Genomic DNA, 27,521 nt, shown 5'->3' on the forward strand with positions numbered 1-27,521 from the left:
AAATTTCCAGCATTCAGACACAAAGGCAAGAAAAACAGTCAGAGCTAAACTTCGTCGAGAAATCATGGAATGAACCAAAGGAGCCCATTACAGAAATGTATTTTCCACATCAAAATTTTTTTTTGCTTTGGATTCTTTCCTCTGAGGCTTTTTGGGTAAGTGTGACACATGCAATAATTTTACTTGAAATGTGGCTGTGAGGCTTTCCGGGTGTTGTACTCATCCTATTGCTCCCTTCCTCTTTTACCTATTCACTATTTTTACTGAAGTATAGGAATAATTGGATGTATGTATCCATCCCCATGCCATATTTTAAACATGATTTCTCACTAGTAATAGTACAAACTACAACTTCAGCGAAATGAATCCCTATCATGCGGTAGAGTGCATTATTTTGTATTTAGTGGAATCAAACACATCTGAGGCTCATTCTTCCGTGTCCTAACATCAGCATGTTAAACCCTGACTCAGCACATTAAGCTTTCAGCTCAAATCTATGACTGCTTGTACTGCATTTTTACAACTTCTTGTTAAGGAGATATGCATGCCTCGACTTATTTGTGTCCTTTTGAGAAAAAAAAAAAATCTCCTCAGAGACATTTTAACAACCTTCAAAAAATATATACTGATTATTAAATGAACTGAAATTGTGTAATAATATGATTATTTAATTAACTGGAAGAAAAACAACGGACAAATAGCCAGTACATTTTAAAACTATATGCTGGCATATTGCTTTCAACACAAAGTGACAACCAGTGAAATACGTTTGATACGACACTTTTTCCTTTCAGAGAAAAATGTGTGAACAAATAATTTCGATTTCATGTCAGCGAACGTCACATTGTAGATGAATTAACATGCCACTGTACCTGCAAAACATAGTCGAGAACGATGTGTCGGAAGCACTTGCGCGTGGCGGTAAGGATGTTGGTAGCCTCTTCCACTTCGTGCTGCTTGTTGCGGGGAGCCTGGGCATTTTTGATCAGCGCTGCATCCTTTTCTTCACTCACCTTGTCAAACTGCTTCTTGGCTTCTTTAAATTTACGTAGGTCACTGGCAAGTGGATCGGGTGGAAAGACAGGTAAGAGTTTTAGGTGGTTTTCCCAAGGTGTCGAAAGACAATGGTAAGTGAAAGTAAAACTTGAAAAGAAGCCAAGTTGTCATTGATTTTAACCCGACGGTTAAACATAGATTTAAAAATTCGCAAAGAGACCATGCGGTCTTTCATGAGGCTAATGAAGCTGCATGTCTAAGAGTGTCTGCAGTGCACACACTTTAAACATTCTCGTGTCTCACCTTTGCTTTCTCATGTCTTTGGGTTTAGAGAGATTAAGTCATATTTGAATCCTGTAAGGCAGTGGGTAATTATGGAGAAACGCACTTCCCTGCTCTATCTGAGAAGGCATGTGACTACTGATGTGGGTGTTAAACCCTGGTGAGCCAGGGGCAAAAAAAGGCTAATTCCTAAAAATCTAATTAATCTGGGTTAAGATCTCCTGCTTCTTCAAAGTACTAGCCCATCTGGAGTGCTATATTTGGAAATAAGTCTCTGTAGAAAAACACTTAAGGTAAATAATTTTGCACCCACCATCCGCTCTAAAAGTACACTTTCTAACCTCTCATATTATTTCCGACTTGGCTGCAGAATGCAAAATAATTGATCGCCATTTCTGACATAAATGATCATTCTTTTAATACTCACTCTTTTACAAATGTTTGAAGCTGGGTCTTGATTGATCTCTGGGCCTGATCGAATAGTATCTGCACAGTAAAAGATCATTTCATTTACATGAACAACGGTTGCATTAAACAGTTCTCTAAGAGAGTCCCGAAGAGCAAAGTATGCATTCATTTGGCAGGTGACAAGATGCTTGGCAAGTAGTGGTGCTCCAATCATAAAACCCTGATCGGAACACTGCTATTGGCAAGTCATTTGCACTTCTGTATGACTTACAAAACATTTTTGTTCATTGTGACACACAAGCACATCACTGTTATAATGGATTCTATGCAATTTGGAAAGTAGAGAGGACAATACGAGCAGTGTGGCTAGTAGATGCTACCACTGTCAAATAGAGCACTGTTTGAGATCATGTGCTTTAAAAAGATCGCTGAGTGGCAACAAACACTCATGAGAATCAGCTGACGTGACCAGCGTTTCCTCAACAGACTCACACTCATCCTCAACTGTTGATCAATTTAGAAGAACAGACTTAAAGAACTGGGCCACCTATTTGAAAATATACTGTGTTGAATAATAGTGGTGGCACGGTGGCCAACTGGCTAGCACGTCAGCCTCGCAGTGCAGAGGTGCAGGATTCGATTCCGGAGTTTGCATGCTGTCCCCGTGCCTGCATGGGTTTTCTCCGGGTACTCCGGTTTCCTCCCACATTCCAAAAACATGCATGGCAGGTTAATAGAACACTCTAAATTGTGCCTAGGTGTGATTGTGAGCGTGGGTGATTGTTCGTCTAAGTGTGCTCGGCGATTGGCTGGCAGTTCAGGGTGTACCCTCGTGAGGATAAGTGGATGAATGGATTGATGAATGGATTGATGAATGATGGCTGATTAGCCATTTCTAGAATGTGCTGAAGTCTGACATGCCCATAAAATTCAGATACAATTTCAGACTGTCAGACCAGATGGGTTTTGTCTTCAGCCAGCTGTCAACAGGGAATTCTAACACATCCCGTTTCACATGGATTAACCTACCGTATGATAGTTGATCATCTCCTGAAGGCTTTCTGCAAACTTGGAAAGACTGGACTGTGAGAGAAAAGAGGGACAAACGTCAGTATAAAATAAGTCAGTCAAAATCAGTAAAAGAAAAAGCAGGAATACATGGCAATTCTGAAACATCGCTATGGCTCAATTAAATGCAAATTTAATCATATTACATGACTAACAGAGTCTGTGGGAGCGAAAGAAAATATATATGTACACACACACACACACACACACACACACACACACACACACACACACACACACACCTGCCAACATTCAAAGTTGGCAGGTGTGTGATTATTAACTTGAAATAATTGTACTATCAGGCTTTGCCAACATCGTTTTTGCTTCGAGCAGAAGCCTACAGGTTTCGTGTTAATGCATACTGCTATTTTGAACTGTTCATAATTCGAGCCCCAAAGCATGACAGTGACACCCCCAGGTATGGTTTTTTTTTCGGTGACGAGCAGTACTGTCTGTGCCAAACTTACCTTACCTTTTGGAATCATAGCCTCATAGCTCAACCTTGATTTAATTTCTAACACGTGACTGAAACGTGACTGGGCAATTCTGAACACAACCAAATCAGAGTTAGAACACAAAAGAGGCATGAGTCAGATTTGTATTCACCTCGATGACTTCATCTTTGGTAGATTGCAGGGCAAGCTCCCGGATCCCGTTGACAAACTGTTTGTTGGCAGCATTGTAAGCTTTCCCAGCATCTATCATCCCGATACACAACTTCACCAGCTAAAGAAAGATAACATAGAGAAAGCATGAAAATGGGGTATAATTTTAGAATGTAATAATGTGGTGTCAAGTTTGAGTCCAAAACACTGTTAGTGTCTTCTTTTTAAAAAGGAACTTGTTTTGTTTCCCTTCTGAGTCACTTGGGGGGGAACAAAGATAATTTCAGGTTATGTGTAAACATAAACAGAGCTTGGCTATACACCATTCTCTCCCACAGAGATATCTGAGCCAAAATGAAGCAAACAAAAATAAGCCACTTCAACTGTCAAGGTCTGAAAGAAACAATCATTCATCCATTTTCTGTGCCAATTAGCAGCTTGCTTTGTTCTTATATTAACATAAGATGCATGAAATTGTTATATAATGTTATGACTTTTGTCTCTCTTTGTTGGGTTCATCCATCCATTTTTAACTGTTTAAGGGTCAAGGAGAGCTGGAGCCTGTCGAAGGTGACTGTGAGTGAGAGGCGGAGTATACTCTAATCACCAGTCAATCATGGGGCACTTATAGCCTCAAAATCATACAAGCACGGGAAGCATATGCAAACTGCACATGCCCGATATCTGAATGTAGTCCTGAAAAGTTTTGAAAACGCTCCTACTCGCTCGACTCCTCCAACCAACGACGAGCTATTGTATTTCAAGGAGCAGACTCAGATCTGACTGACTGTGTTGGGAGTTGTACATTTTCCACAAGCCAGAGTTACATCTGCTCGTGTACTAGTCCATGGAACACGATTGTACAGTCCCTTAGTCAAAGCAAGTTGATAAGAACTGTTAAAATTATGGGAGGAGCTCTGCAAGCATTGAATACATTGGCAATAATAGGACGCATACAATATGAAAGCAACTGCGTGAACACATTCACAGCTCGACACACTGGCGAGTGGCGACAATATGAGAAGAGGTTAAAAATAAACAGAATAGTTAACAGGGAGAAAATGTAAGTGCCTCGGGAGAATTTACGAACAATTATGGGAATGTAATCCTTTTGTATTGTCTTGTTTAAGAGTGTTCTGACGTGTATGTGTAGCCGTTTAAAGTCTCCGCCCTTCAACACACACACACACACACACACACACACACACACACACACACACACACACACACACACACACACAAAAGCACACACAGCCGAGTACTAACAGACACTCCCACTCTCCAGTCAATCCTTCCTCTTTATAGCAAGAAGGGAAGTGAAGGCTGCACTGAGTCACAGAGGTGGAGTTTTGAGGAGGGGAGGAAGAGGAGGAAGAGGAGGGTGAGGACACGATTAAGTCCAGGAACAATGAACATGAATAGTTTGGGCCCAAGGTCTTTCCCTCACTGAGTAAACATAGGCTCTGCTCTGCTTGGAGAACAGATTAAGTTGCTAAAAACTGTATGGGGATGACATAAAACCACTCAATCTGGAGAATTTGAGCCAAACTGAAAAGGGAAAAAAAAAAAAAAGTGAAACGACAAGTGGGGAAAGGTGTTGTTATTACAATGGCGTTGATTAAAACAAAAGAAGTAATTTTGGGGGAAAATTGCCCTTCAAAGACTGATTTTCCTTTGTACTCATGTGTTATGTGGTCCCCAATTTGCTGGATTTCAAGCTAAAAGCTTGAAGGAATGTGCAGTTGCATTGTCATTTGATAGTTTGGGAATTTCTTATGTTCAGCCACGTAATTTTTGTATACAAAATATGTTTTACATTCAATGAATTGATGAAAGAATTGATTCTGAAAATATTCAATAACCCTTGGTGGTACTCACTTTATCGAGCTTCGATTCCAACTCACACACATCCCCCTCCACGTCCTCTATGGTCGCTCTGCAGAGGAAAAATACATTTGAAAAAAAATGTTGGCTTGGCTCACTACTTACTGATCAGCTGTGATTGATCGGGACTTAATAGAAATGTTAAACATTGCAATGTGAAAAACATTACGGGAGAGACTGTAATAGACTACTTTTGTTTTTGTTCACTTTTCTATCATCGGGTTATGTTGACATGCATTAATTGTACTACTCGGTGCACCGCATTGCTTTTAAGAATTGCATGAGGTCAGCGACGGTCCTCTAAATGACATAAAAGCAGTCGTTTGGTGCTTGAGTGAAATTGGGCAGATTAAGAGCAACAAACTACTCTAACAGCAGTGGAACATTTGCCAAACTCCCTGCAGCGGTTGTTTGTCCCTTTGAGCCACAGCAAAAACCGCCAACATCATCTCTGGCATCATGTCAGAGCAACAGAGGCAATCTTGTCTCGTGATCTGCTTTTACTAAAGAAACTTTGGACATGCAGCTTTCAGAAAGAAAAAAAAAACAGAATACAGTTGAGTACACAAAGCATAGTGACCAACTGCATTGAAAGTGTTGCATTTCCCCAAGCTATCATTCAAATCAATATTGTCCAAAAAAATGACTTATTCAACAATACTACTCCTCTCTACAATAATCCTTCTGCAGTTGACACACACTAAATGTCAACAGTTCGGGGCCAAAACATGCTGCGGCCATTGTTCGACCAAGGACAACATGACAATTACCTCAAAGCTTGTGAATGTACTGCGACCCAGGAATGTAGGCAAAACAGCTATCACATGTATTTAATGTGGAAAAACATGCACCGGCAGCATGTGAAGCTGAGGTTTGCAGAGATTCCCAACCATACCTATTGCACCCGTCAAAACTTGCAAATAAATTCAGTTGGCCGATTATGTTACACCATTACTTGCAAATATTAAGATGCACTGTAGCTCTAGCTATTATTAACCAATACATAGAACATTTTTATACTCCATTAATCAAAAGAAAAGTAGACACCAAGGACAACATTTTTTTTTTAATAGGTAACATTCTTGACAAGATATGGGCATATGACTACATTTCCTTGACTTTAAGTAATTACAGGATCAATTTAAAAATACAATACATATTTATTTAGATATTAATGAAATGTTATGTGCCATGGGATAAGAAAACTCCAGATGTGGTGAATGCCATTGTTGAGCGGAAAAACGCTGCTCAGAGCTGTTATGCCATTGTGGAGATTTGGGTGCAGGGCTCAAGATTAACTGTTTTCACTGGTTGCACCATTTTTTTCCCCTCTTTGAAGCACCAGCGCAAAAGTTAGTTGCAACTAAAATTTGGAGTGCATCACATTCAACACCGGAGTTTCAATGTAAGTTTTGTTCTTAGCCGTATCTGACTGCAGCACACGCATCTCCAAATACAGGCACGCGAATATCTGGACCATGGCCAACCAGGGTGGCCACACCCTTCACTTTTTCCTGATTGGTTCAGACCACGATGTGCCTCATGTGGGTTGCAGAAGAACCAAATGGAGGCTTTCAGAGTCACAAAGACTTTCTAACACAAAACATCAAAAGGCTGGTCATGCCAGTACAACTTCTTATTTGTTTTAGCGTTTTTTTTAACCGTTCAGAAATTGGTCTCAATCGAGATAGAACCATGGGGTGGATATCGATCAACTCCCCATAGCTGACGTTATTTATTGTTATGCTTTAGACTGCAAAGTAATTGAGACTGGATCAACAGTATCTCTGATGTGTACTACTTTTTTCCTTTTTCTTCAGAAAAGGATTACTCAACAGTCACTTCCACATAATTCTAAGCGATCAGTTTTGCCCATTTCCACTGGGGACTCTGAGTCGAACAGACCGGTAGTCATCCAGTCTATGCACTAAATTTACCACTGTACAATGACTATTACAGTCCCTTCTCAAAGTATTGAAACAGAGAGGAAAATCTGTGATTTCAGAAGTGTGAATCGAACTGGTCGACCTTTGCATTAATTAGACAAGCTTTCAAAAAGGTTGGTGACATGGAGCCTAATTCTTCACGCCAGCAAATTCAACAAAGACCCACTCGTAGCAGAGAAAAGGCAATATACTTAAGTGTCTTCTTAGATGCCAAGACAAAGACAAGCAGTGGTCAATCAACCTCTTTATTAGTGCAGATTTAGGACCCAGCTTCAGAGCTGTGACCTTGAAACATGTTTAGGTAACCGAATGAGCTAAGGAAGAAAGAGACGCTACACACCATGCGCGACACTAATGCTCTAAGTTGATTATTTTAAAAATTCTGCTAAACGGATGCTCTTTAGAGAGCAACAGAGACAATTCAAAAAGGTAATCAAGTTTTTCCTATGTCTGTCCATGTAGTTGTGTGTTATGTAATAGAGGCATTAACGGTGTCATCCAACATCATAATCTCCCTTTTGGGCTCATGGTTCTTTGCAAATCCAATTTTATTTTCATTTTCACAGTGTTATTTGGCTCCTCTAAGGACGGTGAAATCCCTTTTACACAGAGATCATGTTGAAGCATCAGAATAAAAGAAGGTACACATTTACATTTTAAATACAACCCGTCAAAGGTGAGATACTGTAGCAGCTGCCTGTGTTTTCATACAGCAACACAATATCTCAATAATCAGTCAACGCCCGATGTCATAAATGAAATACTTTGTTGGACACCACTAATTGCTTTCAACACAACTGGGAAAAGAAATACACTAAGGGTTGGTTTTTACAGCCAGTGTAAAATGACCTTCAGTGAACTTGGTAATAGTGAGATACACTGGGAGGGATTGCAGAGGACACACGAGACTCAGACAAAATATAACACCACTCAAGACAGATGTAATTAATATATTTTACAGCCTTTGGCCATATAACATCATGTCATCAAATATATATCAAATACTTAGCAACATTTAAGAGGGGCCAGTAGGGATATGTATTTTTTTACATTTATTCACAAACATATGCTTATCACAGCTTTATAAAGTGGCATCAATAAGCTTGCATCTGTAGAGAGCCCACATGCGGCTGTGAAGAAGGGCGAGTGATGCAGGTATTTTGCTTTAAGTGCAAAACATTTTTGGCAAAACATCTGACGTCTGGCTCCAGCACAGCCCAAAAAAAAAAAAGCGTAATGGGAGCTGCCGCAAGGCACACATTGCAAGCGACTTTGTTCTAATTTCATCACAATGAACTGAATTCGGTTTTGTGATATGATATGTGAGGTTACGTTTCCATTTCGGAAATGTCATAGGTGAACCTTACACAAAAAGCCAGCAGCAGGTTAGTGTACGCGCACTACACAGAATACAGTCTTCTGTCTATACGACAATTGAACTTTTCTGTCCAAGACAAAACAAATGTGAAAACCAAGACATTGTGGTTAAAAAGCTGGCTCGTGAGGTTGACGCTAGGGCTAGATAAAGACTGAGATGTGGTTTGATGTAGTCTACAACCCATTGAAAGGAAAAAAGCCAGCTTTGCAAACCACATGAGCAAGGAAAAGGCCAATTCAGCATTTAGGGAACGTTTAGGTCCCTGTTCTTCCTGACGGGGTATTTCCTCACAAGGATGGTCCATCTTAAAACTGAGATACTTACACAATTGAGGAAAAAAAAAAGCTATGACATTCTTTAAAAAAAATTGTGTTGAGTGTGTCTCGTTCTGACTGTTACTTTCAATGAAGCATGATTTCGCAGTTCACAACAATACTATTTAAAATGGAAACCAGACCACCGCAGGCAGGTAGCATGAGACAGAAACAAAAATGTTTGTTCAATATAACAGGGACGTCAAAAGAGAAAGCAATATATACCGTGTTGTTTGCTTATGGATGATGTCAGAATTTTGTCTTGTTGAGTGCCAACTGTTTCCCTTTTGTATTAATCATTGGTGACTTACATGCTGCAAATGCATTTCCACATTATAGATTTTTAAGGGAGGTATGGGCTCTTAAAAGTGTCCTGCCTAGTTAATTCTGTCCTATTAAATCTAGAACAAAAACAAGGTACAAAAATGAATTCTTTATATTTGCTAGCTAGAGAATAATAATGAGACCTGTACTTCGCTTTGTGCTGCCATGTTTTGAGCACCAAAGTTTGTCAGGCAGCCAGTAAAATCGAGTAAGCCTCTTGGGTTACGGGTAACCCAAGAGGCCGCCCCTGCGATGACCAATCAGCATCAACTAAAGTAACAGGCATGAGTCTTGGATCACAACAAGGCCAAAGCCCGTCTTCCAAGACCGTAGCACCCCTGAAAAGAGAGACCTACTGATTCTTCTCCCCTCATTGAAAGTGCTGCTGCTGTAAGAGGCTGTCAGGAGGTCAGGCTGTCATATGCACTCTGCTTGCAAAATGAGCTAGAAAAACAGGTTTGTCATGTCAATACAATGCAATTACCACAGTCACCGAAGTTGGCTCTTCAAGCGACCAAGTCAAAACATGAAGAGACCTTTCGGGTTGAGCCCGGGCTGTGGGCCCCGGTGACCCGTATCCGGGCAAGGGAAAACAATTATTTGTGTATTTTCACTACTTGCAGCAGGGCTCGTCTCCTCCCCGAGAATAGCGAATGTTCGTAATATACCGTCAATGCTGATTGGTGAAAGGAACTCCACAGTATTACAGTGACAGAGCCTGGTGCAAAAATAAACAACTCAATAAAAATAACCTCAACACTATAACTTGGTTTTCGTGGACAGATATGTGGGGAATGGGGTGAGCGCATTGCTGTGACGGAGATCCTGTAATTGTTTGAAAGTGGAGCAGCGATTCTTTGGAAAGGCGTCCTGCTGCTGTAGAACACATCAATGGAGACTCTAGCAACATCAACAAAATAAAATTATGATTTAACAAGGCGCATCTACACATGTTGATGTAGTATTATATTTGCTCTTAAAAGGGGGATGAACATTTCAAGCATCCTGATGATACCGTAGGCGATACTGTAGGCATGTGTTTCCTTAAAGGCGTACGATGACACTGTAGCATGAAACCTGTCAGTCACGACAGTTAATCACCATTACAAATGCCAATTAAAAGGCAAATGGGCCGCAAAGTAATTAAATCACACAACAACAGGGCCAGCATGCAAACAAGCACGCAGCTCGCTTCCCAAAAGACACGCAGCGATGGCAATATGAGCAATGCTCACCAGGTGCAGGTTAGGTGCCTGTGATCTGCTGACTCGACAGCTATCAGTGACTCGGTGCAAAACAGGAAGGTTTGACCAATTCCTTCATACAACGGAACCCATCCTAGCTTCAAATAGGCACCACAGATATGCAAAGAGCAATCAAGAACAAAGTGAAGGAAGGAAGTCGCTGCTAATTAGTTTCCACTTAAACTTTTGTTTCTTTTCTGTGGTCGTCATGCTTATATTGAGCTCTAATTGGTGGAAAAACACTTGTTCAGGTGTGAGCTAAATGTCAAATTGGATTAGGAAACACATTAAACTATTAACTACACACAAGACAATACTAATTGTGTGATATTTCAATTCTCCACTGGAAGCATACTTTCACAGGACACTACATTAGGTACAGTTGGTCAACTGACACGGTTACACTATAAGAAATATTCAAAGAGCTCTTTGCTTGCTAAGTAGAATCGGTAAGTAGTACTATTGGGGTAGGATTGGTGTATGCCAGGGCCACAGTCTTCCTAAGCTAATAAATTAGTTCATATGAAAACTTAATAATACTTTTTAAACAATAACATATAATGACAAATGAGAAGAGCATAATAAAAATTGGATAGCTCATCTAATGTTGTAATATTAACGATCACACTCCTGATTTCACAATATTTTGATCTCCCCACTCCCCCGCCACCTCCAATGAAAAGAAAAATCAAATGACAATGCCATATTTGGAAACTTGGACAAAGTGCCCGTTTCAACACAACACTTAAGACATTTTAATAAAACATTTTAAATGTTTGACAATTTACCATTGATAAATTAATATGCTAATTCACCCGTAAATACCAAACAGTTATTCTGTGGAAGAAGTTTTGATCCTCATTATAGTCAGGACAGCAAAGCATGGATAGTATTGCCTGCTGTGTGCATGTCATAAATTTGTCAACTTAGGATGGCAAAAATAAAAATAGAGAATGGTTTATGAACATAGACAGCTCCAAGGCCAAATGAGGATGAGTCCCAAAAAAAAAAAAAAGAAAAAAAAATAGAGGATTGTGCCAAATTACCACTTGAAAACAAGCCTTTCTCTTTGGGGGCTCCATATTCTCTGGCGCAGTCATAAGCAAACACTAAAATGGAAACAGATGTTGAGCGAGTGAAAGCTGCTCCACTTTACTGGTATATGGATGATGTTTTCATCCATTCTCTTCTGCTTTGTCCTCCTCTATGGCCAAAAACAAGCTGTTGTGTGGGGAGGGGTGAAAAAAAATGAGTGAAACATGGTATGAATGGAAAACTGTCCGTAAATAATCTGTGCCTCATCCGAACACGTGATAAAACTGCGGTAGCGGGATGAAAACCAAGTGATGACTTTACTAATCGGGCTAAAGGTCACCAAAGTCATGGATGAATGTGGCCATGACTGCACAGCATTCTGGGAAATACATTACAATGACATTGAAGTTACAGGCTGGATAGTGTTCTCAACTTCACATTAGCGTCAACAATGGCATTAGCATTCATGAGAAGCAAATGACATTTACCACAATTAAAGGTGCACCTAAAAGCCTTCCATTTTCTTAAAATCCGATGCGCCTTGTATATGGTCATTACGGTAATATTTCGACCCCAAAGTGGCTCCTTGCTCGAGACATCCTGACAACGCAGATTTCAAACTTAAGGCGATCGGTTGTGCAGTTGAACACGGAAAAAGAGCAGCGGCAAGAGAGTTCAACGTTAACGAGTCAATGTTATAACTTGCTGTTGATTAAGTGAACTGTGTCGCTGCTTTATTAAATAAGTTTTACTGACATCTGATCGTTCTGTTGGTGTTCCCTTGAGCGTAGCTTCATCTAGTGGATGCATTGTAGATTGCGTCTTATACTGTAAGAAAAAATGACAAAATAGGCCATTCATTGAAGGTGCGCCTCATAATCCAGTGCGCCTTTTAGCGTGGAAAATACGGTACATAAAATGATGAGAGCGATCGAAAATACTATTGTTGTTGAAGCATTTAATTGAACCAAAAGACGCTTAATAATTTGTAGCTAAATAATTCCTCTAATCTGCACTCAGGCAATAACATGCATCTGAACGTTAGTCACCTAACGCTTTCCACTTCCACCTGGCCTAGTGAGTGACAAATGAGTGTTGCTGGCTGTTGTCAGCTCACGTTAGGCATTCTCCGTTTAGAGTCCCTGGGGATAAGCTGTGGCCATTGCATCTTGTGTCGTGATAAGTTTATGATGCATTTATTTTAGCTTGGTTCAATTAAGCAACTAAAGGTGCACTGGCGACTGTGTCTATCCTTGACCAGTTGTGGAAGCATTACAATATGTTCTAACTAGTGGTGTTGCCCTATTTTAAGTAAACTGATATTTACATTACCTTGTGTCAGCAATTGTAGATATGCTGTTGCGTAAGCCACGATGCACTTTGTCTTCTTCCTTTCTAAGTGTGACATGTTTCGAGACTTTGAACATTGGCTTTCTTTTTTTTTTTTTTACACAATCTTCCCTCCTGGCCTGGAACCATCGCACCAAAGTATTTCTGCAGAGGGGTGCGTGAGCCTGCATGTGGAAAAATTATGACTGCAGTACCTTGAAGCCAAAATTTGGTTCGGTTTTTTTATTTTATTGTGCAGTTGAACACGGAAAAAGAGCAGCGGCAAGAGAGTTCAACGTTAACGAGTCAATGTTATAACTTGCTGTTGATTAAGTGAACTGTGTCGCTGCTTTATTAAATAAGTTTTACTGACATCTGATCGTTCTGTTGGTGTTCCCTTGAGCGTAGCTTCATCTAGTGGATGCATTGTAGATTGCGTCTTATACTGTAAGAAAAAATGACAAAATAGGCCATTCATTGAAGGTGCGCCTCATAATCCAGTGCGCCTTTTAGCGTGGAAAATACGGTACATAAAATGATGAGAGCGATCGAAAATACTATTGTTGTTGAAGCATTTAATTGAACCAAAAGACGCTTAATAATTTGTAGCTAAATAATTCCTCTAATCTGCACTCAGGCAATAACATGCATCTGAACGTTAGTCACCTAACGCTTTCCACTTCCACCTGGCCTAGTGAGTGACAAATGAGTGTTGCTGGCTGTTGTCAGCTCACGTTAGGCATTCTCCGTTTAGAGTCCCTGGGGATAAGCTGTGGCCATTGCATCTTGTGTCGTGATAAGTTTATGATGCATTTATTTTAGCTTGGTTCAATTAAGCAACTAAAGGTGCACTGGCGACTGTGTCTATCCTTGACCAGTTGTGGAAGCATTACAATATGTTCTAACTAGTGGTGTTGCCCTATTTTAAGTAAACTGATATTTACATTACCTTGTGTCAGCAATTGTAGATATGCTGTTGCGTAAGCCACGATGCACTTTGTCTTCTTCCTTTCTAAGTGTGACATGTTTCGAGACTTTGAACATTGGCTTTCTTTTTTTTTTTTTTACACAATCTTCCCTCCTGGCCTGGAACCATCGCACCAAAGTATTTCTGCAGAGGGGTGCGTGAGCCTGCATGTGGAAAAATTATGACTGCAGTACCTTGAAGCCAAAATTTGGTTCGGTTTTTTTATTTTATTTTATTTTTTTTTTTAGCAAATTGAATTGTTCATCTAATGTTTGCAGCCCTTAAATTAACAGTAGTTGAATTCTTTTTTTATTATTTTGAAAGAGAAACTTATAATGGCCACATTTTGAATCCAGAACAGATTAAAACCGTCCTGTTTCGATCTTAGGAACAGAACACAATGAACTAGTTTTCTGGGCAGCGTAAGACGATGTGGTTACGTGGCACAAGCAGAGATGCTCAGTTAGCGCCATACTTAGTGTTTTCATTGGATTGTTTTATATGACTGCTTTTCCATTCATCCCACCAACACCATCATCAATTTGCTGATGACACCTCCTATATAGGACTGACAACAAAGAGTCAGCCTACAGGGAGGTGGTCAGGCATCTCAGGAAATGGTATAATAGCAGCAAAGATGAATAAGGTGATGATGGACTTCAGGAAATCCAACCGTCCTCTATATCAATGGCGAGAAGGTGGAGAGCCTCTAATTCGTAGAGTCGACATCTCAGCAGACCTCACCTGGTACACCATCTATGTCAAGCCTTGCCCGCCCGACACCTGCTAATAAACTTCCACCATGAAGAGCCTCCTGACCTACTGTTGTACAAGTTGCTGCGCGACAGATATATTGTGATGGACAGGAGGGAGCAGGTGGTGAAAGCAGCAGCGTGGGTGACTGGATGTTCACTAACCAGCCTCAGAGACACCTCCATTGTCAGAAAACAGCTTATACCTGCAGTTTTTACAGTTATTATGACTTTACTGCCACTGGTTTTCAAAATGTTCAACGTGTGTCCAAATTCAGGTTAGGTCGCATCAATAGGAAGTTATGGAACTCTGTCGTAAACGAAGGACCTCTGAATTTCAATTCCTATTAAATCCACACAAAAGAGAGTGATTAACCTACATTCTGGAAAGGATTGTTCGTACTCAACTTTCCATTCAAATGTAATTACAACTGCACTTTCATACACGAACAATCGAGGAGATGTATCAAAGGTGTCAGTGGTTTCAGTGGCAAACAATTTACGGGTATGACTTCATCACTTGTTATTCATGTCAGTCTTTGATAAACAATAACACCCAAGTCTTTGTTACAGCTGCAGCTGTTGTGAAAGCACTATTTAAATAAAGATGTATAAGATGACATGGCTGCGCGCCGAGTAGGTTTGAGAGATCAAATCAAACTTCACTTATGAGAAGATCAAATGGACTGCAATGATTCCGTATTTTACGTTCTTAGTGTCAAAAAATTATGTAACCATTCTGTTTTGAAAAGGAAATTAAATAATTGTTTGAAGACAAACTTGAAGCACAACAGTTCATGACACTCCCCTAATATATATATATATATATATATATATATATATATATTATCATCCCCCATTGCTAAAATGCTCAACAAATGAATCTTTAACATCTGTTCCTCATTATTATGAGGAAAGCGGAAGTTGCAGTGTCACGAAATGAGGAGGCCGAAATGTAAAGGGGCGGTTTCTCAGATATCTGGGAAACGTTAGATGAGAGCAAATAAGCAAGTTTAGATCTAAAAATCCCAATTTGAAACACACTTCACAGGTTTTACACACTGAAAGAAACTTTGGCTGCAGCCAAAGAACATAATCCCGCTATCACAATCCAGATAGATAGATAGATAGATAGAATAACTCTTTGGTGCTGTGAAATGCAAAGATCACTCCCTGATCAAATAGGGTGACATCATACAGGATGGGTGATATAATGACATGAATGACACATTGTGGGAATTTGAGAGGCAAACAGGAGACCCAAAGGTGGCATTAATATGCACAGTGTGATTACTGTGAATGCTTTGGTTGACTGGATAATTTACTGAGAGATCTTTTTCCACTCAGTGGAATCTAACTTCCTTTAAGCATATCAAAACAATGAAATAGAATCTAAAAAAGAGCTGAGAAGTAGCCACAGTAAAAGGCGCTAGTGTCCATTATGGTATAATATGAGAACACCAGAAAGTCACTCTGAATGATTAAGGTTTGTTAACACGGGGCTACTTAATCAGTTATTACTATATAATCTGCTTGGTCCTCTTTACATAATTGATCAACATTAAAGAGACCGACTTGCTCCGATGGCGATTGCAACATATTGCCCTGTGAGTTTGTTTTCCCTGCCTGCTTGGCTGGCTTCAGCTTTCTTGAGAGACCAAAAATAGCAAGGTGGCAGTCGTCAAAGACCATGCTTTTTAAAAGTGCTGAGCACAAAAATTGTACAATATTGTCAAACGCACATTGGGGGGAAATGGGCTCACATTACGCACGCACCCAAACACACAATCGGTTGTCATCGCTCACCTGAACCGTGGGGAGTCCTTCAAACATTCCTCGAAATCCACAGTTATCTTCATTTTGCCTCGTACTCGTGAACCTTAAACTCCGGATCGGCGTTTGATTGTGGACAGTAATCCACGGTGAGCCTTTGAGGCTAATTAGCTTGTTTTGCTAACGTTGGTGTGGAGCTACGCTGCGCTGTCCGACCAGCTGGATCCTGCCTCCTCCGTCCGTCAAGGCTCTGCTAGCCAGCTAGCCTCAAAAGACCAGCAGCTACGGTTTACAAGAGGCACAAATGTAACCATAAACGAACGCAAGTGGAGAGCGACAAGGACGGAACCGAACGCGACTATTTCGGACACGGCAGTCGGTCACGAGAGCGGAAAGTGTCGGAAAGCTCACTCATAGAAGCCAGTGGGAGAGAGAGGTTTTTCTTCGACGCACATACTATGGACTCGTACGGAGATCGTCTATACACGTAAAGCGGGATGCGACGCAAACGACAGGCGCAGCGAGACAGTGCGTATGTTTTAATCCACGATACAAATGATCGAGACGCCATTCAATAAAATATCTTTTGAAAAAAATAACAAATAAACAACATGCGAGATTGAGTCACAAACAAATAATATATGTTTTTTTAATTGGTGAACGGGGAAAAATAATTTACAAAAATGAGGAAAATGACAAAAACCAAGTTAACAGCTCTGTAATAGTAATCAAATCTTGCTGAATTGCCCCCCCCAAATAATTTATATATATATATATATATATTTTTTTTTTTTTAAGGTTGGTGACCTCTGTGCTAAGACCTAGCTTGCAATGGCCACTGGCTGTTAGTATATATGTGTGTGTGCTGTATATGCAATTATACATATGTGTGTGTGTGTGCGCGCGCGCGCGCATTACGAGTGAGTTGTTACTTCCCGTATTTGTAATCTTTGCACCCAGTGACAGCCTTCCTGATCCGTTAGAATTACTCTTGATGATTCCCGGGACAAGCAAGCGCTTTCCTTGCTGTAAGATCCTGCGCTGTACAAATTGAAAACGATTGAATCCATGAAAGGGATTGTCTCCATTAAATGTATTTATATATATAATCAAGCACTGAATGCAATTATTTGCATGGCATGGAAGGGAGTTTACGAATTGCAGTTTCGAGAGCGAACGTTGGTAATCCAAGCATGAACTCGGTCGTGACTTTTATCCTATTAGTTGCTCCGAGTACGGAGGAACAAATCCAATATGATGTTGAGCAGTGCCACCAACTGTCGGGTAGATAGATTACATGTGTCGGTGTTGGTTAATTCTATCAGTCATTGTACCGAGCCGTCAGATACTTTCCAAGTCACAACGATTTCCATGTCAAGTTCCATGCTTATTGTCACTTTGCACTCTCTAGTACCATTTTTTGAGGTAATAATGAAAAACACAAAGGCCAAAGAAAAAGCTAAATTGGACTTACTACGTTGTCTTTTCTGTCATTCTGTATGACATTAGACATGCTATTATATGTCTAATTAATTGTACAACTTTTGCGGAGTTGGATTTGAGTGATGAATAACATGGAAAGTGAAAACAAAATAATTAGCGTCCATAGTTTTGGGACCTACTCACGATAGTAGTTTGGATCCTCATTGCAAAATAAGTAAAGTACAAACAAGCAAATCAGTGGACAAAATTAGACAAAAAAATTAACATGATACACTACATTTGATTCAACTAAAAAGTGAGCATGTCTACAAATAAAAATTTCGGGTATCACATTTTTTTTGTCTGAGCCCAGTTTGTGCAAATGGTCGACGGATTAATCCATTGTGGCACAAGAATGGAAAATGCTAAATTCAGAATGACAAGAACAAAGTGCAAGGGTGAGTCTGCAGAAGTCAAGATGTTCAGTACTGTATTTCCATATCACAATGTTCAGAATATCACCAGTCACAACAAGAATTTAATGGGTCAACGATAAAAATTAATGCAACAAGACACTGTCAGGGCTCCGACATACTTAACTGTCAACCTTTTCCCCAATATTTGAAATGATAACTTTATATTAGGAGCCCATAAGAAAGCCAACATTTATTAATTTATTCATCAGTAGCATCGTTTTTTTTCCTCCTGCTTGAACATTATTTATTAGCAAAGCACAAAATGAACTAGGTCATTCATTGCATGTTCCTCATTAGAATTTACATTTAAAATCTGTAAACTGAAGCTTAGACGTTGTGGAAAGTCCAAACTATCAAAGCGTAGTGAACATAGCATTCATTCAAGGTGACAAGAGAGCCTTGTGAAAGAAACACACAGCATTCCCCCAACATCTGACTTCCTATGGACATGCATTAGTTCACTGTTTGAGTGACTTAATACTGTTCCGTCCTTGAATGTTAGATAACATTTTCACTCCACCCAAGAACAACAGGGAGCTGGAGCCTGAATCAGTCTCGTCTTTTATGCTCATCAGTTTGAAGCGCAGGGGAAGGAAAAAAAAAAAAAAACAATCCATGAAAAAGTGCTTCTTTAAAGAAAACCACGATTGTAAATCTTTCATTTTTGAGTTAAAAGGTCACTCTGGAGAAGAGAGATATTCTTAAAATTATAATTGAGGTTAGGTGCTTTGTAAAGAGCCAAAAATCAAGAGAAAAAAAAAATCAGGATTGGTTAATTTGCTTTTATAAAAGTCTGTTTTCGACCGGTTGTCTGACACTGCAACATCCACAGTGTCTAGCAGTTATGGGCATCAAATTAAAACTGTCAACAACATCGAAACAAACCAGAGCAGTGAGTCACAGATTTGAAGTCCATCTGAACTGCAGCCGGTACAAGCACAGTCATTAGAGGGGATTTTGCCGTGCCTGAGGGAAGTCCCATTCATTTTCCTCGAAGGCCTTCAAATCCTTTTACACTCATTCAGTATACTGTATTCAGTGCGCGCCAGTGCAGCGGGGAGGGCGATGGAGACCTCCAAGGGGTCAGGGAAGGACATTTCCACGAGGTTTGAGGTTCTATTGCACTTTTTGGAACAGTGGAGACTTCAAGGTTACTGGCTGTTCAGGGGAGTTAAATGGGTGAAGCGGGGTCTGGTGCTTGGCCTGACATTGAAAACACGCGGCGCAGCGACGTCGTCTGTCAGCGTGGTGAGCCGACACACGTACTGGAGCGGGGAGAGACACCTCATCTATGAGTCCAGAGATTCGGCTAGAGAGAACAAAGACAAACATACTGAGGGAAACTGCATCCAACAAGACACTAACAGCCAACAACGTATTTACATGACAACATGGAGCTGTTGGTGATGGTAAGAAGACTAACTGTATACAAGAGGAGATTTATAGAAGGGGACACTGTGGAGTAGAGTCGGATTAACTGGTACACTGCAGATCCAAGTACCCAATTACGATTCAATGCCCGTAAACAGTACACATCTATTTATGTGTACTTTTCAACTTAGCGTCACATGTATAAATATGGCTGTGTTTCCACTGACTGAAACAACCTTTATGCACAAATTCTCAAATTGTAAACAAAGGGCATGAAGAGAACACAGTTTCTTTACATGAGGAGCTCAATAGAAACTTTAACCCAACCCAAATATTTGATTACCTTCCTGGGGTGGGTCAACACTGATTTCCTCAGCCTCCTCCGTTTCATCCCTCATCTCCTCGTCTTCGTCTTCGTCCTCGTCGAGCTCGCTGGCGATGAGCTGCCGCGCCAACTTGATGTTGAGGCCCTCATTGTAGTGCTTCTTCCTCATCATTTGAAAATGTTTCTTTTTGGCTGGAGAGAAATAAGGGGAAACATCAATGTAAAAAGAGAAAACAATCAACACGTTCATCTGGCCATAATGAGCCATGATGAAATGGAAGAATAAGGTTACCGGTACATTTTTCCAGAACGGATCCCCCCTGAGGAGCTTATCCCCGTAGAGTGTTGAAGATGACAACAACAATGGAAAATGACAGCATTTTGAATATTTAATCTTCCTACATTAACGTCATCAGCACAAATCACATTTGATTCGAAAAATAAAAGTCAAGGTTGAATTGAGAAGACCTTTTCTTGGAGGATACTCTTTTTCCACAAAAATATGTGCCTGGCACTGGCTAAATGGGTTAAAAGACTCAAAGTTATATATTCATATATCCTAATTATGAAGTTGAATCCCTTTAAAATGATATAAAATGAATGAAAGTACCTCAATAATTGACAAAGTTACAGTAATTTGAATATTGCCGAGTTGAAATGCCTAATTTTATGAAAAAACGCATTGAAAGTTTTGGTTACATAGTGTACATCTTTCACAGGTCTATAGCAACCAGTACCTTAGCAAAAAGATAGACCCCAAACTTTCAGGAACTGTTGAAAGACCAGGAGAAAGTAAATTCCAATGGCAGGTAACGACATTCTGAGATTTTAATCCTGAAAAAGATGATGAAGTTAAATCACCCAAAACTGGGCACGGTAAACCAAGTTTGGTCATTTTATTCATGCTACTTAAGCCCCCCCTTTTTTTTGGTTTGTTTTTAAATGATGTCAAATGTATTCAATGTTTACTGATGTTTTATCATGGATAGTATAATCTCAAATGCATTTGGCCACATAAAATAAAAATGTTGTGATGGTTCAACACAATTTTTAAGCAACATAGGCAACACAGTCCAGGGTGAAACCCGCCTCTCGCCCAGTGTCAGAAACTTTTGTCAGGACAAGCTGATATTAAAAAATTAATGGATGGATTATTAGTAGGACTCATTTACCCTCGAGAGAGAATCCATTTTAGCCTAAAACATGGCAGAGAGCATTCACAAAAACAGCAATGAATTGCTGAATTCTGCCTGAGCAACAGAATAAACATTTGACCATCCCAGTGATGACAATTATATCCAATAATGAGGTTGAGGTCGAGCAGATGTCTTGCCTCACCTTGTTCCTCGGGGGAGAGCTCCTCTTCTTCTTCTTCACTACTTTCCTCTTCCTCCTCATCCTCTTCTTCCTCTTTCATAAATCGAGGTTCTGAGCCTTCTGCTGCTTTCAGCCTTGACAAAAAGAGAAGGTTCTTCAGTTTATTACCTTTAGATATTCCATCACACCTCAACTGCAAATGTCTGGTCAACTTTCAAACAGGCCATATTCGGAGTGAGAGCAGATGGGGAGAAAGAGGAGGATGAGATTAGGGGGAGGAGAGCGCGGGCACAGGGAGAGAGCAGAAGAAGCAAGCGTGTGAGCGTGTACTCGAGCATGAAGCAAAAATAAGAGATTTACCATTGCCATCGCTAACACACAGCAGCAGCCCAGGACAAAATGAATCACAGTTTATGGCTGAGCGGATGGTTGACAATGGCCGTGGGGGAAGAGCCCATTTACTGTCCTACTACTCTCCAACCATACTGGCCTGATTCAGCCTGTCAGTTTAAAATCGGATCTTTATGCAAGATGTGGACAAAGACAAGTCAATAAAAATGTACTTTGAAATAAGGCGCATCAATAAAAAAAAAAAAACTGGTAACATTTGTTGGATGAGTTAGTGGACATGGTAATCAGTGACTGCAGGAGGAAAAGGGCAGCTGATACCGAGAGGCTTCAACAGGAAACAGCAAAAGGAGGCTAATTGAGGTGCTAGCCTGGAGCTAACCACCGTCGTCACTGAAGCTTGTCTTATTCCGACATCAATGCACGTCCATTAGATGGCAGAAAACAAACATCTCCCTCCCAACACACAGGCTACCAAAGCTCAAAAAGTATGGATTGTTCATGCTACCAACGTACTTGCAGAGATCAGTGAGCATCCAAAGGATTTTTATACCAACTTTTTACATTTTGCAAACGATTAAATCGGAATTTCAGGCTGAGAAGATGAATGCAGCATGCTGTCAATCTGTATTGCATTTAAGTGAGGAAGCCACATAAATTCAACAAGCATTCAGTTTCTGTCAACCAAACATTGTCATTTACAAAAACTCAAATTCTTACTTTGACGTCAAGTCATCCACTGGGAGTGCACTCCGACCTTCTGCGTCACTCAAGGCTCCCTCATCATCGTCATCTCCAACCATCCTAAAAAGCACAAAATCCTTAAGACAAAAACTTGATAGACATGGCAGGTGAAAAGGTTAAAGTCATGTGACCTTTGCTTCATCATTCTGAGGCACTTCATTATGAACCCCATTTCTACACCTTTATGCACTGGAATTGATGAGGGCTGTGAACATGTGACAAGTATCCAGTCCACTTTTTTCAATGAAAATATTTTTGTGACAAAAGGCGGACGGACCTGTTATAAGGTGTGCTGGGCTCATCTATCTTCATCAGGCCATAATCTTTGTCTGCTGGATGGTATGTGGCCAGGATATTCATCTCATCCCACTTCTGGGTTTTCTTTCTGTATATAAAAAAAAAAGGCCAGCGCAAAAGCAATGAGAGGTAAATCAAAGATGAGTGCATTGTGACCACGACACATCGCAACCAACCGACATCCTCAGTCCCAAACGATCTTTCCAGGAGAGAAAGTGAACACATTTTAACTGGGGCTCAGCATGTCCCAGTTTTCACTTTTGACTGCATCCTTTTGGGAACACTCGAGACCAAATGCGTGAAAAATGTCATGAGCATCCATTTCTCAGTCAGTCCAAGAAATACACAAACATTACAAATACGATTATTGGGAACTAAGGAGGCCGATAACTGATATTTGGAGATGACAATAGTTTGCAGTAAAAGGGAAAATATCACTGTCAAAATGAAAAAAAAATAAAATAAAAATACTTCAGCCCTTAACTTCATTTAAATGCCTTTAACAAGTGTATTAAACTGCTTTTGAGGTATGAAACTTGTTAAAAAAAATTGAATTGATAGACTAAAAAAAATTCAAACAACAATAGCAGGGAACTCGCCGGCTCAGTCAGCATCATGTTTTGAAAAAACAAAGCAATCTCTATACTTTGACAATAAAAAAAGTTTTACAAAATTTCAGTTCAACTGAAATGCTCTGATGCAGCATCGAAATAACCCATTTTTGAATCGCTCTCTCTGGATGTTAAAAAGCGCTGATGCCGATATGCTTCAAAATGCCAAATACCAGTGGCGATAATCAGCCTTTCCGATAATTGGTCTCTCTCTCCTTAACGTGTTTTGTGACAGTATTTCAGCAGCGACGCAAGTCAATTCATTTCTGCTCTGTCATAAATAACATGCCTAAGATAGAGGAAAGACCACTGACCGCAGCTACAAATAAATAGAGGATCATATGCTGATGACTTTACCTAGCCGGAGCTGGTCTACAGCTGGCAACATTTTGCTTGGAGATAACTCATTAAATAGAGTGAGTCATGAGAGAGAGCTGAGCAGAGAGATCAGGTGACAGAATCGTAGGGCAGTGAGGAAAGGTGCTCCCCTACCGACTTCCGTGAAGCGAACCCATCAGCAACAGCAGTGGGCATAAGTTTACTACGAAGATAGCAGCTGGTTCAAACATACTGCACAGGAAAGCTCACAAGAATCAAGTGGCAGATATGGTTTTTGCTAGGGATGGTCATAAAACTGATTTCTTGATTCATTGTAACGTCTGATGATTAAGCGATTTTTTTTTTCATATGTACAGAGCAATGTTGGGCATGTCCTGTGCTAATTAGGTCTGTTTCAGGACTGGTTCAAAGTCATCAGAGTCATTTGAGCGGTTTTTCGGGTCGTTTGCCATGTGGTGTGCAGTGGAATATGAGAAATGATTGGCAGCACAGTAATATTTGCAAGCCATCCATTTATTGCACTCTTTGGGTGGGACAACTTGGGGATTTGCTTCCTTGTTTAAACTGTACACAGGAAGGCTGTATTGTTTGAATGGGGACAGCTGACGGGATGATGGGTGGCTTACCCAGGATATCCTTTGGTTGTAGAATGAGAAGAGTAAAGGATTTTGCTCCACGACAGACACATAAGCAGCGAGAAGTGTTTAAGCTGTTGGAAAACTCAATGAGCATATAAGGCGGTCATTGTTGAGGCAGCCGTGGGAAAGCTCATATTGAATATTGTCTCCCCCCCTCCCCAAAATAAAAAAATTAAATAAAAAGTTACTTTTATTTTTTTAATGAAAAGTGACCATCAGGAACTTGAGCACAAAAACACAAATCAGTAAGTGTTTCTGGATACCAAAGAGTTATTGTGAGTGTTTAGCAGCAGTCAATAATACTTTACCCTTCATTTGGTGGGCACACGTTTTGCCTTTTCTTTGGCTTTTTTGCATCACTTATTCCAAAAATTTAGAGCCGTCGAAGGTGAGTATCAGAAAATGTTACCATATCATTTGCCTCAATGTCCTTCATAAGAGCTCAGGCTCCGTTCAGATTGTGGTTCAAGAAAATTTACTGTACTCCGAGTGTATGTTTCCATCATTTATATGGGAAAACTGCCTCTGAAAAGATTTGGTTCAAACCATGGTGCTCTCAGTGTTTGGTGCTGGGCTCCACTCCAGGAACCTTCTAGATGTTTTTCCCTTTACCTCTTCACTCCCTTACAAAGTCTATTTTGGGATCAAAACAGAAAAAGCTTGATTCACTGCCGGGAATGGAATTCACTAATAGCTGTCATCTCTGGCCTAATTTTACAGAGTGCTGCTCTGACATTACGAGCTCACGTCTCGAGCTGCTGTCTCAGTTAGCAAAGGGGCAATGGTGGATACTCACTAATCACAAAATGACTGATAGAGCGTTAAGACCAGTGTGGCTATTGTGCAAGCCTCCTACTCGATTTGGTAAATAAGTGCACCACAAAGCACACAAGTAGGATTTGAAAATTCTGTGATGGCGATTCAGTTTACTTGCTCCACTGCGAGAGCCACACGAAATTATTCTACCCCTAAAACTGTGCTGTTTTGAGAATTTTACAACAGGCCCCTCCATCTGTCCATCCATCAACAAATTTTTTTTTTTTTAAACAACCAATAGTCACATAATTTAAAATTCAAAGCAGAGTAGACATCTTAGTTCGTAGTTTGTAGTTTTGGCAGAGGAATGACAGAAGTCTAAAGAAGAAAAAAGATGGAAATAAGCAACGTTAAGCATCGTTTTGTTCATACTGCCGGCTTCCAAGAGGTGTCAACTAGAGCTTTTTGTGACTTCCCCATCAAATACAATGCAGGGACAGAAGTTATAACACGCTCATTTCTGAACGAATTTTTTATTAAGTTTACTTTTTTTTTTTTTGTGAACGCCAAACCTGTGCTATCGATGCATGCTTGATATTTTGGTTCTTGTGCTGCCCATGAACATGCAAACACTTTTCCCTTTCTAGTTTTAATATCACCATGGGCACTACTGATGTGTCGTATCTACCTAATGTTCCTATCAATACTAATGACAGTAAAGCCGCTTGGTTCCCAGAATGCATTGCATGGTGCAATACATTGAAAATTTATGTTTATAAGGATGTGAATCTTTAAGTTTAACAGGTAGTTCGATTAATGTGTGTCTTATTTGTCACATGTAAATACAGACGGCAAGGTGGTCGACTGGTTAGCACGTACACCTTACAGTGCAGAGCTGCAGGGTTCAATTCTGGCCCTGACCTTCCTCTGTATTGCGTTTTGATTGGTACTGTCAAGAGAGATGTTCACATTTAGCCATATGTTCATCAATGTTGTTGTAATTTACAATAATGTACGGTTGCACCGCATTGTTCATTCGACATGTGTAAATTAGGAACACTTTTTGTGGGGTGGGTGGCGGGTTACTTATGTACATCACATAGCACATACAGTATTTAATTAGTATTTGAATGAAATAACGTGTTTTCGGTTGCAAAACAGGGGACGTTAAATTATGTATTCTGTGTCCATTAGTAACTCGGTTACTAAGAAAAGTGAGATGGGTGTAACATGACACAGTATTTCAAAGTGACAGTAGGTCAAGTCAATAATACAATATGGGGAATAAAAATATATCAAATAGTGGGGCATAAATGTGACATCTGACACGTTTGGTCTCAATATGAACTTCGATTGATAGCCCATTGATTGTGTGCATTTCTCATTTATTTAACAGGTGGAATGTGGAACGATATGTCTTGCATGTCTTAGGAATCGTCAGAAATAAAGGCTCGCGAAGAATAAATATAATTTATAACACACGTAGAATACTAATAGAGGATAACTGAGCATTTGGAAACGAGCGCATCCATTTCAAACAAACCATGCGAAAACGAAATTACTCATGTTGCGACTTTCACTGTCGTAAAGTTACGCTAGTCTGCGCTAACAAGCGTGCTGTTGTTAAGCTAGCTGTCATTAATGTAACCCATTCATACACACATCCGACAGGAGGCGGCAGGGAACACTCACTGCTGGTCTTCATCGGAAAGTCCGGGAGTTTGTTCGGGTTTGTCTCCCAGAAAGTCGCCAGGCGCAGGTTTAACGCTGGCGGCGTTATTCTTGTTTTTTAGGATGCCTTTTATCGGCCGTGGAGCTGCCATTCCTTCTCCCACGCTGGCTGTCAAAGCAGGCTGCTCGCGCAGGTGTTGATCCCCGACTGCTTTTCCCAACTCGATTTCTTCCTTTCAATATTCAAAGAGAGAATCAAACATCCTCGCTTTGATACCTCAACGGTCTTCGGGTACTTTCAGGGAAAACCTGGATAGGACCCACAGAGCGAGAGCACATTACTGCTCTGTCGATTCAAGACTGACGCGGTCACTGTGTTGGGAGCGGGTGTACGCCAGACATCCTATCGCGATAGTTTGAAAACGAGATTACCGCGTGACATTTGTTGCCCTCGGACAAAACTGTGTTAAGCTTTATCTAAACGGTGTTGTTTTTCATGTGTGAAAGCAAACACTAGCCACGTGTTTTTAAAATAAATAAATAGCCATTATCCGAAATGCTTATCCTCACAAAAGTCGCAGGCGTCCTGGGGCCTATCCCAGGTGTCTTCGGGCAGCAGGAACTAGTTGCCAGGTAATCACAGAATGAAAAAAAATAAAAATCACAAAAGTCTTACTCTTCGAACATGGCAAACCGGAAAATAAATGTTTGTTTTCTGTCTGCTCTGGGCATTTTAAGTGAGAATTTTGTGAATAAAAGTTAAGGAAGAACTACATAAACACATACAGACCTAAATAAACATACATTTATTTTTTTAAATACATAAGATCGGTAGTCAATGTATCTGTAATATGATTTCCATTGGGTAAGGGAGAGGAGGCAGAACAGAGCAAATTTAAAT

At 40.3% G+C, this 27,521-nt stretch overlaps 2 protein-coding genes across 7 annotated transcripts in view; both read right to left on the reverse strand.

Moving 5' to 3' along the window:
* Positions 1 to 16,796, reverse strand: part of LOC109518993 (arf-GAP with coiled-coil, ANK repeat and PH domain-containing protein 2) — a 34,336-nt gene extending 17,540 nt beyond the window's left edge. The window contains exons 1-7 of one of the 6 annotated variants that reach the window (XM_019875212.1): positions 16,339 to 16,796; positions 16,108 to 16,238; positions 5,238 to 5,295; positions 3,361 to 3,480; positions 2,716 to 2,769; positions 1,706 to 1,764; positions 873 to 1,056 (exon numbers count right to left, since the gene is read on the reverse strand). In XM_019875212.1, coding sequence (XP_019730771.1) covers positions 873 to 1,056; positions 1,706 to 1,764; positions 2,716 to 2,769; positions 3,361 to 3,459 — 396 coding nt within the window. In that variant the 5' untranslated portion in view covers positions 3,460 to 3,480; positions 5,238 to 5,295; positions 16,108 to 16,238; positions 16,339 to 16,796. The remainder of the gene's footprint in view (positions 1 to 872; positions 1,057 to 1,705; positions 1,765 to 2,715; positions 2,770 to 3,360; positions 3,481 to 5,237; positions 5,296 to 16,107; positions 16,239 to 16,338) is intronic. The other 5 variants (XM_019875208.1, XM_019875209.1, XM_019875210.1 and 2 more) reach the window with 5 other exon arrangements.
* A 963-nt stretch (positions 16,797 to 17,759) lies between these two features.
* ppp1r2 (protein phosphatase 1, regulatory (inhibitor) subunit 2) lies at positions 17,760 to 27,074 on the reverse strand. The gene is made up of 6 exons (XM_019875475.1): positions 26,642 to 27,074; positions 22,586 to 22,693; positions 22,285 to 22,368; positions 21,238 to 21,350; positions 19,918 to 20,091; positions 17,760 to 19,512 (listed from the first exon to the last, which is right to left on the reverse strand). Exons 1-6 carry the CDS (start codon positions 26,770 to 26,772, stop codon positions 19,493 to 19,495), a joined length of 630 nt encoding a protein of 209 aa, XP_019731034.1. The 5' UTR covers positions 26,773 to 27,074; the 3' UTR covers positions 17,760 to 19,492.
* Between the last annotated feature and the right edge of the window lie 447 nt (positions 27,075 to 27,521).

Source organism: Hippocampus comes, unplaced genomic scaffold, assembly GCF_001891065.2.
Source record: "Hippocampus comes isolate QL1 unplaced genomic scaffold, H_comes_QL1_v1.1 scaffold132, whole genome shotgun sequence".
In the NCBI taxonomy this organism is placed as follows: Eukaryota; Metazoa; Chordata; class Actinopteri; order Syngnathiformes; family Syngnathidae; genus Hippocampus; species Hippocampus comes.

Excerpts from the sequence above, each read along its gene's own strand:
- ppp1r2 (XM_019875475.1), bottom strand. The coding sequence starts at position 26,772 with ATGGCAGCTCCACGGCCGATAAAAGGCATCCTAAAAAACAAGAATAAC. Across the intron at positions 22,694-26,641 it reads CTTTCCGATGAAGACCAGCA|AAAGAAAACCCAGAAGTGGG; the intron begins GTGAGTGTTCCC and ends TTTTATATACAG. Across the intron at positions 22,369-22,585 it reads CCCAGCACACCTTATAACAG|GATGGTTGGAGATGACGATG; the intron begins GTCCGTCCGCCT and ends TGTGCTTTTTAG.